At 40.9% G+C, this 16,736-nt stretch overlaps 1 protein-coding gene across 1 annotated transcript; it reads left to right on the forward strand.

Moving 5' to 3' along the window:
* Nucleotides 1-900: 900 nt before the first annotated feature.
* Nucleotides 901-13,350, forward strand: tgfbr1b (transforming growth factor, beta receptor 1 b). Its single transcript, XM_076157944.1, has 9 exons — nucleotides 901-1,036; nucleotides 8,720-8,974; nucleotides 9,388-9,654; nucleotides 10,145-10,375; nucleotides 10,539-10,706; nucleotides 11,225-11,381; nucleotides 11,530-11,654; nucleotides 12,177-12,307; nucleotides 12,513-13,350. The coding sequence occupies exons 1-9, from the start codon at nucleotides 958-960 to the stop codon at nucleotides 12,636-12,638; spliced, it is 1,539 nt and encodes a 512-aa protein (XP_076014059.1). The 5' UTR covers nucleotides 901-957; the 3' UTR covers nucleotides 12,639-13,350.
* Nucleotides 13,351-16,736: the final 3,386 nt, after the last annotated feature.

Consider the following 16,736-nt stretch of genomic DNA (forward strand, 5'->3'; position numbering starts at 1 on the left):
AGACAGACTTCGCAAACAGCCAATCGCTATACAAGTCATGCAAATGAAAGTGTGTTGCAATTGTGCCCATGATCATATGCCAGGAGTTGCACAACAGGAATGGTGAGTGATTCACTAACATGAGCCAATAACATTACAGTTACAGTTGCACGAGCTGAGTGAATGTAAAGCAGAACAAAATGCCAGAATGCTGTTCATTGACTTCAGCTCAGCCTTCAAAACTGTGATCCCCTCCAAGTCGATTTCCAAGGTCAGCCTTTCAAATCGCAATTTTGATTAGGAAATGATTAATTGTTCAGTCCTAGTTTGAGAGCCAATGTACCTATTTCAGAAAAACACTGTAGATATGTGTAGAGAGGGGAACACATAACTGAGGCCTGGACATTGAAATACCTACACAGCACTAGCCACAGCATGTCATTGCATATTTCTTATTTCTTATTTGGCAAGACTGGCAGTTCTAAGAACGTAATCTGTCTTCTCATATCATTACTATTTTATATATTATATGTTATATTATAACATGCTCCCATAGTCAGAGCCACAGTAACGTGCTCACTCTGACGAAATTAACGTAATTCCCGTAATGACCTTTTACACTTCTAAATTTTGTCAAATACCTTTTCAGTGAAGAGTTTTAAATATATTTTTGCTAGTTTTAAAGAGATTTTTAAACGGTGGTGCTACTGTTATTATATACATTATAAGTTTTTTAATCATGACATCATTGCATATTATAATATATGCATATAAAATAATACATTACATTGAATAGCAGTCTCTTTGTTTACAGCAGTGAGGCAGTTGCGCTGGGCGGGGTCAGGCAGCTCTCTCAGCCAATCAGAATCGACATTCCTCAGTAGACTCACTGGCTAGGCGGGACGTGGTGGCTCTGACAGCCAATTAGTGTTTTCCTTTCTTCGTGTAGGGAGAAGTTAGCAGTCTCTGCTACTAGGTATGTACGTTGCCACGATGGATGCAATGTCATTCCTTCTGCTCGTTCTACTGTCCGCGTCAAATATTCAAAGAACCACTGGTATGTATCCTTAAATATACATTGTTTACAGCTGAATTGTCTTACTCGTACTGTTTATACCGACCAGCTTCGTAAGAAAAGCGCATTGTTCAAGAAGCCTGAAGAAGCAGTGTGTCTAAGATGGCGCAGGGTCGGTGGCCAGCCTGCTGCTGCCTGTCTAAGGAATGTTTATTGTCTGGGAAGAAAACGGCTGGCAGTTAGGAGTCACGCTAGGGTTAAAGGGTCGACGTGTTTTAGCTCAGGGTCAAAGCCGTCTACTGTCCGCCGCCAGGTTTGGGCCACGGCATTTTTACTGTGCTTTGCCAACAAAGAACGTTGGAGTCTTCCCCTGATTTCATCTGCCCTCAGTCTCGCAAATTCGAAGTTGGTAGCATCACAGTACACCAATGTTTGCTTGCTGTTTTGGTGGTTTTACCTAGCACTTTAACATGCCCCATGGCTGTTGAATTGAACGACAGAATTCACTACTGGTCCGTTGTTCCGTATTCTAGGAAACCGTTAGTTATGGATGCTACATTGCTTCATCGTCTGTCTCACCCCTTTTCAAAGCACTAGTCTGAACGCACAGAAGCCGTACTGAATCGCGCTATATACGGTTTACTGTAAACATATACACTTTATACTGTCGCTCTTTATCAGTTAATGAAACGTCAACGTACTAATATCATAAAGCAAATGGTGCAGACAACAACAGAGTCTGCACCACTGTACTTCTTAGTTGTGTGAAGCTGCAGTCTGGCGAGTTAGCCGGTTTCCTCCGAGGTGTACACAACCCCTGCGCTTTGTGTTATGAGTCACATCCACTCTCCAGTCTTCTCCAGTTTTCTATCAAAAGCTATAAATGAATGTTTTTGCTCTTCCATTCACTCTCAGCAGCAGAAAGACTCCAAACTAACCAACGCTTTATAAAGATGTGACACATGGGTGATAAATGTTTTTTGTGCGAATTGTTCGGAGGGTATAATTGTAGAAATTGAGGAAAATTAAGAAGAATTTGATTAAACCAATGTGGTGAACACACGTTGGCTTGAGAGGGAAGCTAAAAGTGACAATCCTTGAGTCATCTGATAATGGCGTGTTGTTGCAGAAAAACAATCATCTGTATTACCCATCAGTATTTCCTGTTAAAATGTTCGATAGTAGATATTTGGAGCTCCTTGTCAGAGCGTGGCGATTGGTATAGCATGAGCTGCCACAGCTATTGTGTGCATTGCTTGACATGGCTGTTGTGTTGCGGTTTTATTTTGCACCTGAAGTGTGCTTGTTTCTTTATTTCACTTGCCAAACATGCAAGCGATCACGTTGAACGCCTTAACCATTGGTTAATATAGCCAGTAATGTCTTATTTCTGTCAACTGGCAAACCCGCGTTTCCTTTGTGTGACATTTCTTTGTTTGGGTAGAGAGGGAGAGAGAGAGAGAGCCTCATCTTTAGTGGAGGAGCATGCTTCAAACAGCATGCATAACACTCCTCAGAACATCCCTGTACCATATAGGCACAGATGTCTCCTTAGATAACCCGTCTCTACCTCTGACACAGGCTAGGGTATCATGTTGCTTCTGGTGTAGGCAGGCAATGCACTTCCACTTTGATTAGTCCAGCAGTAGCATGATTTCGAGCATAATTAACATTACAAATTGGTGGTGGATGTCTAGACTAGAGCACTGAATTGACTTTGAATATAGCTTTGAAAATGTTGTTCGAAATGTCATTCTATAAAGGTTACATCTCTTATACTGTGGGTATATACAGTGTGGGTCCCACTGGAAAATGTGCAACTTCATTGAAATACTCTACTTACTTGAAATGCATGTGTTGTGGGGAAAAAGAAACAAGAAATATGGGTAATTATTGTGCAAGGAGCAATTGATAATGTGATACACACAGGATACTGATCAGTGCATTTGTAGAACAAATGCTTAAAAGACAGTTTTCAGTATTTTATGGTATTTCTTAATGGAGGATGACCCATGTGGTTTCATGCATTTGCTGTACTCTAATGGATGCTGCTTGAGGGGGAATAGATTGCTTATGCTAACAGAAATGCCATGGTTTGCGGCCACAGAGTTTGTGTTTTTACTTATCTCTTGGTGTTTCATGGCCTTTCCACAAAGCATGTATTTTTGTTGTTCTGTTTAGGCCTCGTGTCTACACTCAAGTGGTGATTCAACCACTATTAACTGAGCTTTTCAAAAACTGCTCTCCGTTGTGGATCAATCTGAAGGTGACGGCTCATTGTTTTGATGTGGATGGTGAAGCCAGAGCTTTTCAAAATACGCTGACGTCACACATCCACACAATTCATGCTGGCTGTCACACAACAACAGAGGCGATGAGCGTGTCTGGCTGGTCTTCTCTTTACTCTCTATTTTGATTGCTTGTTTGGAGTAACGTTTAGCTTTATGTAACACACAAGGACAACATGCTTTTGCAATCACAGCTGCTGTGGTGTGGATTGAGACGAGATCAGTCACACAAAGAGCGTCAATTTTAGACCTGGTGTTGACGGATCGGTGTCTATCTGTACCTGACTGTTGTCTGAGCATGAACTGCAGGGGAAATTTGTGTTTTCAGGCATTGTCATGTGAATCCCAGGCTTTTGTATCGCGCTACAAGGACGTGTGTGTTTGTGGACAGAGATAATTTTCATATCTAAACAATTTCCAATAGTATACAGACTTGTGTGGCTTTACTCTCATACTATTCTTCACTTGCTATCGCCATCTTGCAAGGACATAGTCTTGCTCAGCGGGGCTAGACCTCAGATGTCCTTAGAGATAACTAGCAATAGAGCAATGAGTTGAGAACAGCTGAGAAGTAGCCTAAAATCAGAATGATGTTAACAATGTTGCTTAATTTGACATCTCTAGTAAAATCATCACAAATAAATGGTAAATATTCATTTAAACCGCCAGACCTATTTGTTTTCACTTTTTTATCATTACAAGTATTATCAGGGCTGATTTCCAAGCAGTCACAGCTGTTTTCCTATTCAGTGTTATTGGGGGGTGATTGCCTGTTACACAACTCTCAGCTTTCGGATGGATGAATCCATTTTTCCTATCATACATAGGTTGAAAGAACGCAATTGGTATTTCACATTTAGTAAATTTACAAACTTTCAGCTAGAAACTTCAAACTCAGACTTAGGACATTACCGGGTGTCAACAGAATTTGTATAGCTTTCACACTTGAAATATTCAACCACGTTAACACAATTTTTTTTTCTGGCTGGAAAGGATTTTGCGATTGCCTTATCTTTCAGCTCTTTTCCTTTCTTTGTACTTTGCCCCCCGAAATGTCATTGAACTACTCGCTACTAGGCATTCAACTCGGCTTCATCCGATGAAAGACCCATTTTGTGGTCATTTATAGAATTTGAGAAATACTGATTCATAAATCAGTTAGCCACACAAAATTGTCACACTTTGAAACCTAATTATTTTTAAACACTTTATAATACAAACTTTTTTCTATATCACTTAGTGGTAGAAGATCATAGTGTAATTTGAAAATGACACAGTTTTCCATTATGTTGTTGTGGCTGCCGTGTCCACTTTAAGGCCTCAGGTGAGCCAGGTGCTCATTGCTATCGTAACCGGGAACTCTTCCCCTCAGTACAGTTGCAGGCTGTGTGGGGTTCACCAGGGGAGCTTCCTTCACGAATTACAGGGCTTCCCTTTAATAAATGCTTCCAGCGCATGTTTGGTCCCTAAAGTGAAAAGAGGACACTCATGTTTACAAAAACAACCGAATAACTGCCTGCTGATAAGTGCCAGTGACCATGGTGGTAGATTGGTTACATAACTCTGTTGTTAACCCCTCGTGTTGGGGGCGTGCACATGACTTTAAATGCTGCGGCAGCTCACTAGGTATGGGACCAACCCACAGTGCTCATAATAAACACATGGTAACTATCCTCCTGTCTTTTAAGTTGGTTGTAAGTGACTGGGATGTAGAGCTGAACAATGCACTGCATTTGTAACGTTATCGCAATAAGTCATTTGTGTGATGTGCCTATAAATTGATTGAGGCCATGTGATGTGATCGGCCTGCTTGTCCATTACTCTGCGAAAACATATGACTGGACAAAGAATTTCAATCATAGTTTTCAAAAGTATCTGGACAATTGTTCTTGTGCCTCACACTCATCTTCACTTGCAGTCACCATCATCACTGCTCAATCTAAATGTCTGTCCTTGCACTACTAATGCAGCTCGGTTCACGGACAGCTACGCACACTGCGGATGTACAGTAGTTCTGATTATACTACTTTCAGCTTGAAGGACTCGTTCCAAACGTGCAGAAGAACAGCTTCTGACATATTTCTCCGGCGTAAGATTGAAGATGAGGAAAATTGCTGTGCAGGAGGGTTGGAATGTTGGTGTGGGAAAAGCAGGGGGTGACTCTGAGCTGAGTGATGTAGGAAGGGTGGTGGGGTACTTTACTGGAGGTGCAGACGATGGCTGGTTAAATTTGTCGAAAAATATGTTTGTCATACGCCCACTTCAGGTCCCCCACAGCCACACCCTCCATCTTCCTCCTGTAGCAGTCCTTCCCATCCCTTATCCTCCTAATTACTAAGTAACCTATGCAAGAAACAGAGATTGGCACTTAAATCCAAGTCTTATTTATTTCATTTTGTGATGATGAAACTGTTTTCAATTTAGATATTTTTCTTTTCGTTTGATCTAAATTTAACTCGCTGCCTAATGACCAGAAATAATCTATAATTTATATTATCTGGTGCTCGGTGTGCACAAAAAGCTCGGAAGTATAATATTTTCCCATGTCAGTCTAAATGTCAATGTCCTCTGTTTGAGTTTCCTGAATGTTTGCGTGTGATATTGTTTTTTCTGGGCGCTTGTTGCTGTCATTACTAGCAGTGGTGGAATGCCAGGTATGTGGGTGACCCGCGACACTTGTTGTCCTGGCTCAAGGAACCACAACTAATTTGAAAGGTTGTGGCCTCTCCTCTGATCTCTCCTTTTTCAGAGATTCACAAGTGCTTGCAAAAGTGTTTATGCTATATTCAAGCATTACATTTTTTAAGTTTCTCCTGCTCATCTTTTATTCACAATGTTTACAACAAGGTATCGTTTCCTATGTATGGCTATATGTACTTCCACATGGATGACTTCAAGAAGATGAGGTTAACATTGATATTGCACCAGCTGTATCCATGAGGATGCACCAGTGAGGTTTTGTTACATTCTGTCTTTTGAGTTAGGGCTTTGATATTAACTGGACCAGAGGAAATTGGATGTTGAAGTAGGTGTTGGAAAAACAGGCCTGTAATAGCGCATCTGTAATTCATAGGTCAGATGTTATGCATGAAATAATGAACAAGAGCGAACGTGGAGGAGCCGCCACTGCAGTTATGACTGCTTTCGTTGATAGCATTCCTGGTGTTCCTGTGAAACAAAGTTGTCAAATGCTGCTTGACATGACAGCGTATTAAGGCTCAATGTGCTCAATTTGATCTATGTAAAACGTGCTGCAGTCTGACATGTTTGAAACAGAGAGGGCGAGTATTGATACTTACCCACTTCTTTCTGTTTGTTTAGCTGGACCCGTGTTAGACATAGCGTGTTTGAGTCATTTCCTGTAATAAGGGCGAATCAGGGTAAAATTGTGTTCTCAGTACAATCCGAGGATTAGGATAGTATGAACACCACTCAATACTAATCACCTACAAACTCAAACAATGACGAGTCTTTTCGGGACCTATGGGCCCTTGTATCATTTCTTTCAGCTATATTTATTCTTGATCAACTATTCTGTGTTTAAGTATGTGCTAAATCAGCAACTTCTCTTGACACTATAGTGCCATATTGTCTGATGGAATCGGCTTGTATGCTGTGAAACAACCAGCAACAGAATTAGGACATTTGCAATGGACTCTTGTTGTTGATATTATTATCTTTTGCTGTATTATTGTGTCAAAATAATTAATACTGGGCAGTTGGCAGGGAAATCATTTTGGCCTAAGCCTAGTTCTATCTGTCTCCTCCAGTGTCGTGAGGGGATTTTTTACTGAATACTTACAAGCTGCAGTTTAGTTTATGGCAGAGTGCTGAGCCTTGGCTCTGGCTTTGACTTGTATGGAGAAACAATGCAGCAGGCCAGAAAGCTGTTTTTTCCCCTATGTTCTTTGTTTGTGTGGGAAGGGGACTATCATCTGGTCTGTGGACCTGGGCCCCCTCACCCACCAACCACAAGCACACATACACAGCAAATCTGGTATGGACAAAGGCTTGGCCATAATGGATCTGGTGGAGGTGGGTTGAATTTGGGGGGTGGGTTATGACCTATGGAAATGACTGTGAGCCAACTGGTCGCATTAATAATGCGTACTCAACAAATACACACACACACACACACACACACAATGGAGGATGGGCAACATGGATGGGAGCCCAATGGCCATGTACATTCATGTATGTGAAGGTATATTTGCATATCCTGCCGTTACGTTAAGAGGTGAGCAGCGCGCAAAATCCTCAGCCTTCATATTTTTTAATATACAGTATTTAAATGATAAGCTGTTCTTTAACCTAAGCTGTATGCCAGCATTGTTTGTACCCATCATAGCTGTTCCAAGCACAATGGCGCAGTAGCGTTGGAGCCTTCCTTGTTTAAGATTCCTTTTACCTTGTACAAATTTCCCACTCAACCAGCACCAAAGCACCCTGAGACCATCTCATTCTCGTTACCAATCTTGACAGATGGGATCAAGCACTCCTCAAGCATCTTTTCATCAATTCTACGCCTCAAAAATGTTCTTCTCCAGGATCTTAACACCTCAAACTTAAATTCATCTTTTTTAATCCTTTGTCCAATTTCTGCGTTCTTTTGCCTAATTTAATATTTTTCTTTAATTGGCCATTCTGACATGGCTTGTTCTTTTAAACTCTGCCTAGAAGGCCAGCATCCCAGAGTCGCCTCTTCACTGTTGAACATGAGATGGTGTTTTGCGGGTTCTTTTTAATAATACAGTCAGGACCTGAGGCGTTCTTTTCTCAAACTTGAGACTCCTTTTGCAGAGGGTTGCACTGGGGCCTCCCACTTCTCTTTCTATCCTGGTGAGAACCAGTTTACGCTGCACCATAAAGGGAGTCGTGCAAAACAATTGTAAGATGTCTATTCTTGGCAATTTCTTGCATGGAATAACTTAAAAATGAATATATATAAATAGCTTTCTTTCTGGACACCATTATCAAACCCAATGCCCCAGGTATTCAAGCAGCCCGAGGAAGGCTAGTTAATGTTTCCATGAACAGCACACCGGTTTCCCGCTTTTCCAATGATGAATACCATTGTTGTAATAAGTTTGTGTATGTATGTGCATATACATACTATATGTCTATGTATGGTTGGGTGTGTGTGTGTGTGTATTAAAACACACATTGCTCAACCTGAAATGTTTCTGCATGTGCTTCCTCCCCTTTTCCCTAGACCCATTTAGGGTTCATGTGTGTGCTTGTTTATATGTATGTGTATATGTATGTATATATATTCATGTGTCAAGCTAGCGCAGACTTAACTGTAAAATAAGTGTTAAATCGTTTGATGTATGTCATTATAGTTATGTAAAAAATCCATTTACCCCTCTCTTCTTTCACCACCCTCTCCATCTTGCTTCTTTCTTTCCCCCCACTCCTCCTCCTCCTCCTTCTCCAGGGCTCCTCCAGTGCTACTGTGAACGCTGCAGCGCTAACTCCAGCTGCACGACAGATGGCGTATGTTACGTAGCTATCAAGAAGTCAGGTAGCCGGCTGACCACGGAGAGCAGCATGTGTGTGCATGAAAATGAGCTGATTCCACGAGACCGACCCTTCATCTGTGCTCCATCCGTCAAACAAGAGACAGGCATTTACCCGATGTGCTGCCACACAGACTACTGCAACAAAGATCCCGACCTCAAAGTTTTCCCTGGTAAAAAAAAAACTATTCATTTTTTATAAACATACTTGTAAGGGCCTAGCCTTGTCCGTGTATTCTCTAAGAACATCTTTTAAAAAACGTCCACAAGAAACAGAACACCAGCACTGTCAGTGACAAGTGGAACAATAACAAACGCAAGAACATTGTCTTTGTCAACATTGCCGCAAACACAAGACAAACAACCTGGTGTATGCGGTCCAATACAGTGAGGAATGCACAGACCTGTATATGGGGGCAACCAAACAACAACAGTTCACCCACATTAAAAAGACGAGGGACATTATTTTAAGTTGAATGTACACATCCTGTTTTCTCTTATTTGTTGTCTTTTGTTAGCTGTAGATAAAGCATTCCACACCAGTAGTACTTACAATGTATTTTTGCGACTCTGTTCTGTCCTGTAGTCCCACCAGTGAAGGCCTCTCCCCTCGGCCCAGTGGCCCTAGCAGCAGTGATTGCTGGACCTGTGTGTGTGCTCTGCCTGCTGCTGGTGTTGGCGTTCTATGTATGCCATGGCCACCGGGGTCTGGGGCCTGGGGGTGCAGCCCATCATCACCACCACCATCGTGTACCCAATGAGGAGGACCCCTCCCTGGACCACCCCTTCATCACAGTAGGCACAACCCTAAAGGACCTGATCTATGACATGACCACCTCAGGCTCTGGATCAGGTAAGGCTGCACCGAGGTTCCGGCATTATATCTCATGCCCACAACTAGTTGACAAGCCAAGTTTTCAGAAGTGGGATATGACTTTATATTACGTTTTAGCCAAACCACCAACACCACCAACATTGGCTAGTAAACTGTAGCGTTGTAGCCTAAAGCTTTGCGGTTTTCTGTATCATCCTTGAGCTGTAGAGTTGTTATTTGCCCTTTGGACGAGATTTAGTTTCCAAGGGCTTAGTTTTAGATGGTCAATGTGGCAATATGTTAAAATCTCCAATGTTTGGTGGTGTTTATCTGGAGCTCCGCTGATATGTGGCCCCACTATATTTTCCCATTTTTTTTTTTTACTTTTTCCACTGTTTCCAAACGTAGCAACAGTGCTTGATGTTCATTCTGATTTTTCCATTCCTCATGATATTCTCTCGTCTCATTGTGATTCGCAGGTCATGATTTTATGACCAACAGATTTAACATGTATTTTTTTTCTGTTTAGGTCTGCCGCTTTTGGTCCAGAGGACAATTGCAAGGACCATCATCCTGCAGGAAAGCATTGGGAAGGGGCGTTTTGGGGAGGTGTGGCGCGGTAAATGGCGTGGGGAGGAGGTGGCTGTGAAGATCTTCTCTTCGCGGGAGGAGCGCTCCTGGTTTCGAGAGGCTGAAATCTACCAGACTGTGATGCTGAGACACGAGAATATCTTGGGCTTCATTGCAGCGGACAATAAAGGTGAGGATGGATGTAATGAAGCAAAATAAAATATGATCAAAACTAAAATCAACTGGAAGATACAAATATAACACAAGAGAAGCTATACTGGGCTATTAAAGATTTAAGAGATTGTTATCCTTCAAGATATTTATCTCTGTGCTGGGTCTCTTCTTGCATTTAGATAATGGGACATGGACTCAGCTGTGGTTGGTGTCAGATTACCATGAGCATGGCTCTCTGTTTGACTACCTAAATCGTTACACCGTCACCGTGGAAGGCATGATCAAACTGTCATTGTCCACAGCCAGTGGCCTCGCCCACCTCCACATGGAAATAGTGGGCACCCAAGGTAAGCTAAAAGCTTTCATACTCGCACTTCAAATGGACGGGGTCGCGGGATAAAAGAGAGAGCTTGCAGAATCCTGCAAAAAATAATCATTTGTTATGAGAATTGCATTCTAGAATGGATGTGTGCATGAAGCACCGGATCGTCTGGTGCCCATGGGGAACTACTTGGTCCCTTTCCAGTACAAATGCTTTAAAAAAAAACATTTATTGATGTGTGTGCAACCCAATTTAATTAGCCACCATGGCAATATGATAATTTTTTGGGGATGGTTCAGATTTCTGACACTGTGGTATGAGCCACACACTGTTAGTGATATTCTCTGGCTAATAATTGTGTAGTTGGAAATAGCTGTGTGTCGTCAAACAGAAACCACAAGAGCATTTTCATTGTATTCCTGATGCTTAAGACTCATTTGAGATTCATCAATGTCATAGAACTGTTTCATATTTGCATAATATCATAATTCAATTTTGTTTTATTTAAGATTATATTTAATATACAACGTTGCTGCTTTCCAGGTAAGCCAGCCATCGCTCACAGGGACCTGAAATCAAAGAACATCCTGGTAAAGAAGAATGGGACTTGCTGCATTGCTGACCTGGGACTAGCTGTGCGTCATGACTCAGCCACTGACACCATTGACATTGCCCCCAACCACAGAGTGGGAACCAAAAGGTAATCATTTTGGACCGGTCCCTGTTACATTAACTTTAATTATTTTGGTGTTTACTTGTTTTTTTAAATGAGTTGTTTTCCCCAATGTTGTAGAGGCCAATATAAGTCATATGAAAAGTTAAATTATATGTCTTATTTTTCTGGTTAGGTATATGGCTCCAGAGGTGCTGGATGACTCTATAAATATGAAACATTTTGAGTCTTTCAAGAGAGCCGACATCTACGCCATGGGCTTGGTCTTCTGGGAGATTGCCAGCCGCTGCTCCATGGGAGGTGAGGATGTCATGGGCAGGGCGGACACATTTTTAGAGCTGTTTGCAATGTATTGGCTTTAAATGAAGGGGTGACAGAGATGATGAGCAAAAGAAAATAAATTCTAGGAAGGAGAATCCCTCATGTTGATGCTCTTGTGCCAAGTTGCTGAAGAAGAGATATTTTTAAGTGCCGGCGAAGGTACAAGGAGAATAAACAGAGGACATGACACATTCAGTCACTGTAATGTTGTTGTTCACTGTATTGCTTAGCGTCGCACATCTCCTGGACGAAGGAAGTAGGTGAATTCCTTCTTTTGTTTCTGTACTGTGTATTTGTTATAAAGGAGCGACTGAAAATAGAACCCCGATACCATTTAGTAGTTACATAAGTGCAGTACAAGTTGACAAATGTAATGATCCTTAGATGAGGATCCAAATATCAAACACCTTTTTTGTGTGTCATGCTATCCGGGACCCTTGTGCTTCCAAGATGCATCCTCACATTGGGTTGCAGTCTCAACTGTGCGTTCTTTTCTGTCAGGCATTCATGAGGACTACCAGCTACCCTATTATGACCTGGTTCAGTCAGATCCATCGGTGGAAGAGATGAGGAAGGTGGTGTGTGAGCAGAAGCTTCGGCCTAACATTCCCAACCGTTGGCAGAGCTGTGAGGTAGGACATCATTAACTCAATATACACTCACCAGCCGCTTCAGAGAATAGTCTCTGGTATCTCACGTATTTATCCTGGTGAAGATATGCCTTATAACGATGCCAAAGAAGTCTTCATGTGTGAGAGAGCATACTGGCATTATTTTGAAGAAGTTAGATATGGTGTAAGTAACCCGTGTTGTTTACTCTGTCCTCTCTCTCTGCAGGCCTTGCGGGTGATGGCAAAGATAATGAGGGAGTGTTGGTATGCCAACGGTGCAGCCCGCCTCACTGCACTACGAATCAAGAAAACCCTGTCTCAGCTCAGCCAACAGGAGGGAATCAAGATGTAGACGCATACCCCCAACACAACCATACACACATCCTTGACTGGCATCCATATCATTAGCATTACTATATTATTATCTTGATTGTTATTTCAATGTTCCTCCCTTTTTAGTTTGGGACATGAACACACACCCCACCTCATGCATTTTTAACCCCTTTTGTTCTTCGACAGAACTGAGGATCATTTGTGTTGTCGGGTTGTCATAAATGTCAGCAGATGGATCACCTGTGAGGTTTCTTATCTGGCAGCTCTTGGTTCTCATCTCCTGATGTCTATTGTAATTGCCTAAAGATATGGAACAGCATTTCATTCTTCAGGTGAGATGAGCTTCTCTTCAGTAGGCCTGCGACTATTTTCATTTTTGAATAATAAAACAGGCATTCAATATTTACATTTTCTGTTATCACGTTGACCTTTTCCACTCCTGCGACCCTCATGTGGCTTTGTGCTTTAAGGCCATACAGTTTATAATTACTGTGAGGGAATCTTGAGAATCCATTGGAACCTTAATCTTTGAATTAATTTTTGATAATGCTACTTGTAGATATATACATACATATACATTCAGATTGGTTCAGAATATGTTAAAGTTCAAATATCCTCCTTGAGCTGCCAAATATTTTCTTAAAATGGTACACGGCTTAATGGTACCATTGGACTGTGGTACCTTATGATGGTACCAGTTACTGGTATTCACAGTTCCGTACACGATTCAAGTTCTCATCTGTGAACCACTCAGTCATTTCTGGTCATTGGGTAATGGAAGGTTTGCGACGACTGCTCATGATTCATTAATATCACAAACCCCATGGTCCTACTGACTCAACAGGAATGCAGTATGCTCAAATGTTTAAGGGATTTTTTTTTTAACTTGAGCCCTGTTGTTGTTGTTAAAATGCAGCAGCCGATTGTCACGACTATGTAATGTTGTAGTAGGACTTGAAAGAAAAAATACTTGTGCTTTAAATCTATATTAGTGGGCACAGCTGAACCTTTCCAATGACAGTGGTTCTAGTGATGCTGTTTTTGTTGAATGTCTTTTATACTAGATGTTCATCCAATATTGTCCAGTTTCTTATTTTGTTTTGAAAACAAAGGAAGGCATACAGGCAGAGTTGGTTAGCGTTAATTCCATCAACAAGACAAATATGGGAGAATTATGAGTGGCGGAGTGAGCAGAGAATCAATGATTTGAGTGGAATATAATGCACATTAATTACATTGTATTGTGTAAAATGCAGGAGGTAATTTGACTTTTCTTTAAAGAAACCCAGTGGCAATAAGAAAGTAAAACCTGTTTGATAATTAAGATCATTTTTGTGCATATTGGATATTTCTTGCAGCCCTATTCTTCTGATCGTCAGATCATTGTGGGATAAAACGGGGGCTAAGGGAAAATGAAAGTGTTCGTAAGCCACCCTAAGGGGTTCAGAAACATGTTAGTGTCATGTTTTTTTATGTTTATAGTTGAGGTGGGAACAGAATCTCAATCTCAGGTGACAACTCAGCACCTGTTTTTCATTTTCTCTTCCTATTGAGTGAAAGGTTGTTTTTTTTTGTTTTTTTTAATGGCCAGAGGATGTGTATCTTTTATTTGCAAACTGAAAACTATGACCTCATTCATTTTTTTTGGTGAACATGATGCAACATATGCAATATAGAGTAGATAAGTGCATCTATTTTCGTTTTTTTTTGCTCTGCTAACCGTAACAGCAAGAAAAACCACACCAACAACAATCAGCTACCATCATGCCTTCCAAGCCAGCTGTTACCAGAAAGTGCCACCGCTTTTAAAAATCCAAATCCTCTCATATTGCCTGCTGTGAAGTGTTTGCTCTCTTGCATGTACGAAACTTGGAGTATTTGCGTGCGTGCAGAGAAAGCTCCACGGGAGCCCCACTGAGCATACATCAGGTCATCCTATGCACACTGAAGAAAAGGAAGTATGAATATCCCAGGACCCCAGCACCTACATCCAGCTGACTTTTTGGTGCCCTGAGTCCCCAACTCCCCCTCCAGTGTATCTCACCTGATCATCCAACCACCTCAACAAGAACTTATTATACAGCTTCTGCAAGTGTCTCACTATGAAAACTGAGCTCCAGGACATGAACTTACTTTGAATGCCTGATAAAACATCGCCATCACGGCGGCTTTTGAAAAAAGACACAGAGACTTGTATGCATTACTGATGTTGACCATTAATGTATAGCTTTTTATTCCTGAATTTGTTCTTGTGTAAGCCATCAACAGTGCATTTGTACACATTCACTTTTCTAGCCTTTCCTTCCCTGTAGGATAGACAACAACACACAGCAAGATACAGTCATTTTAATATAGCAACTGGATATTTACTAAGCCATAGGTTTTACAGTTTTTTTGTGGAAAGGTCTTTTTCTACTAGAATGTAAAATTCTGAAAAACAAAATATGAAACAGGCAAGCCTGAAGGGACCAACGTGTGTGTGTGACGCACACACATACAAAATCAGAGAACAAAAAAGTATGTAGCACCTGGTTTAACCCTTTGTTACAATCAAGTGTCTGTCCTTTTACAGTGTTGCCATTCACATAAACCTATGCATTGTTCTTGCTTCATCTGTTTTTGGATATAAACTATGTGTTAAAACTCGTTGACTGATACATACAGTATGATGGTAAATCAGTCAGGGAGTGATCTTCTCCTACAAATCACACAGATTACATCTGGATTTAAAAAAAATAACTTGACAAATGTAAGGTTTGTGGCAATGTGATGTTTTTGTTGTAGATAATGTATCAATGTGCTGCTACTTAGTTGTCCACCTTACTCTCTGAGGTGAGACCCTGGATGTAAATATCCCCAGATTGCCTTGATCTGATCATGCTGTGCCATGTTGCTCTGATGCAAATCAAGTTTATCATCCTTTGCTAGGCAGTGCTCTAAACGATTTGCTAAAGGAGGTTAATAAAGTAGCTATAAGACCATAAGATCATCCATTGAGCTGAAGAAGTCCTCAGGCTTACAGTGACAGCAATTTGTTTTTATGAAGAATTCTTCCAATGGTTCAATCAGCTGTTGTAATGTCTGATTTGAATGATGTTTTGCTGACTGTTAGGCCTCCATGGAGCCTGGCTGAAAACACAGTGCCAACCCATCTCTGGGCAGTGAAGTAATTTGTTGTCCACTTTGATTCACATAATAAAAATAATTGAATATTTAAATTTGAAACCGTAGAGCCCAAGGCTGTCAACATACATGTACTGAATGGGAAAGCCAATTCAACTCAAGATTTTACTGACTAGTGAATGTTTTGACAGTGTTAATTAACAATGGCAAAATCTCTGACACCCATAAATGACTGGTAATATCTATACTGTAGAAATTGTCAAATGACATAGAACGTGTTCTATTTTGCAACCAATACTGCAAATAAACTCATATTGGTTTATTTATATACTTTGCCAAATACCCCCCCCCCCCCTACACACACACACACACACAATTACGTTGAGATGAACTAGAAGGTTTTAATTTAGTTTATTTAAATGGATATACATACAATGTTGTTGATTGTAAATCATGAAATCAAGATGATGGTGGAAAAGGGTCCAACAAATTAACATAGGTGTTATTTAATTTTCTTGATATGCCAGTCCTCGCAATGTCTAATTTGACCTCAAAACAGCTGTACCGGCAGGAACTTGTGAAGGAATCCTTTGCTCGCTCCTCCAGGAAGTGTAGAAAGATGGCATAGGGGACTGTAGATATTGCATAGCCCAGTGAAAACTAGCATAGACTAACACAGATTCTATCCCAATTTAATGGAGGGTCAAATATTTTGCAAGAAAAGTGGGACGAAATTGCAGAGGTACAGGTATCCAGAGTTGATTAAGACATTAGGATTGACTGCAATTATAAAAGTAATTGTAAAATAGTATTTGTACATCTATGCCAGAGCACTGGTTTGTTACTCTTTGTTCTTATTTGTATTTTTACACTGCTTTTTCTTGTTTTACGTTCATTACAAAGTCTTATTAGAGTTAAAAAGGTTTCCAGTATTTGTTTTGATTGCAGGATTTACATCACAAACAAACGGCAATGTAGACATACAGTACTTCCC

The sequence above is a fragment of the Genypterus blacodes genome, unplaced genomic scaffold (genome assembly GCF_046128005.1).
Source record: "Genypterus blacodes isolate CSIRO-AG114 ecotype Tasmania unplaced genomic scaffold, CSIRO-AGI_Gbla_v1 ptg000076l_1, whole genome shotgun sequence".
Lineage (NCBI taxonomy): Eukaryota > Metazoa > Chordata > Actinopteri > Ophidiiformes > Ophidiidae > Genypterus > Genypterus blacodes.

Coding starts and splice junctions, on each gene's coding strand:
- tgfbr1b (XM_076157944.1), top strand. CDS start 958: ATGTACGTTGCCACGATGGATGCAATGTCATTCCTTCTGCTCGTTCTA. Junction 1,037..8,719: donor AAATATTCAAAGAACCACTG/GTATGTATCCTT, acceptor CTCCTTCTCCAG/GGCTCCTCCAGTGCTACTGT. Junction 11,382..11,529: donor CACAGAGTGGGAACCAAAAG/GTAATCATTTTG, acceptor TTTTCTGGTTAG/GTATATGGCTCCAGAGGTGC.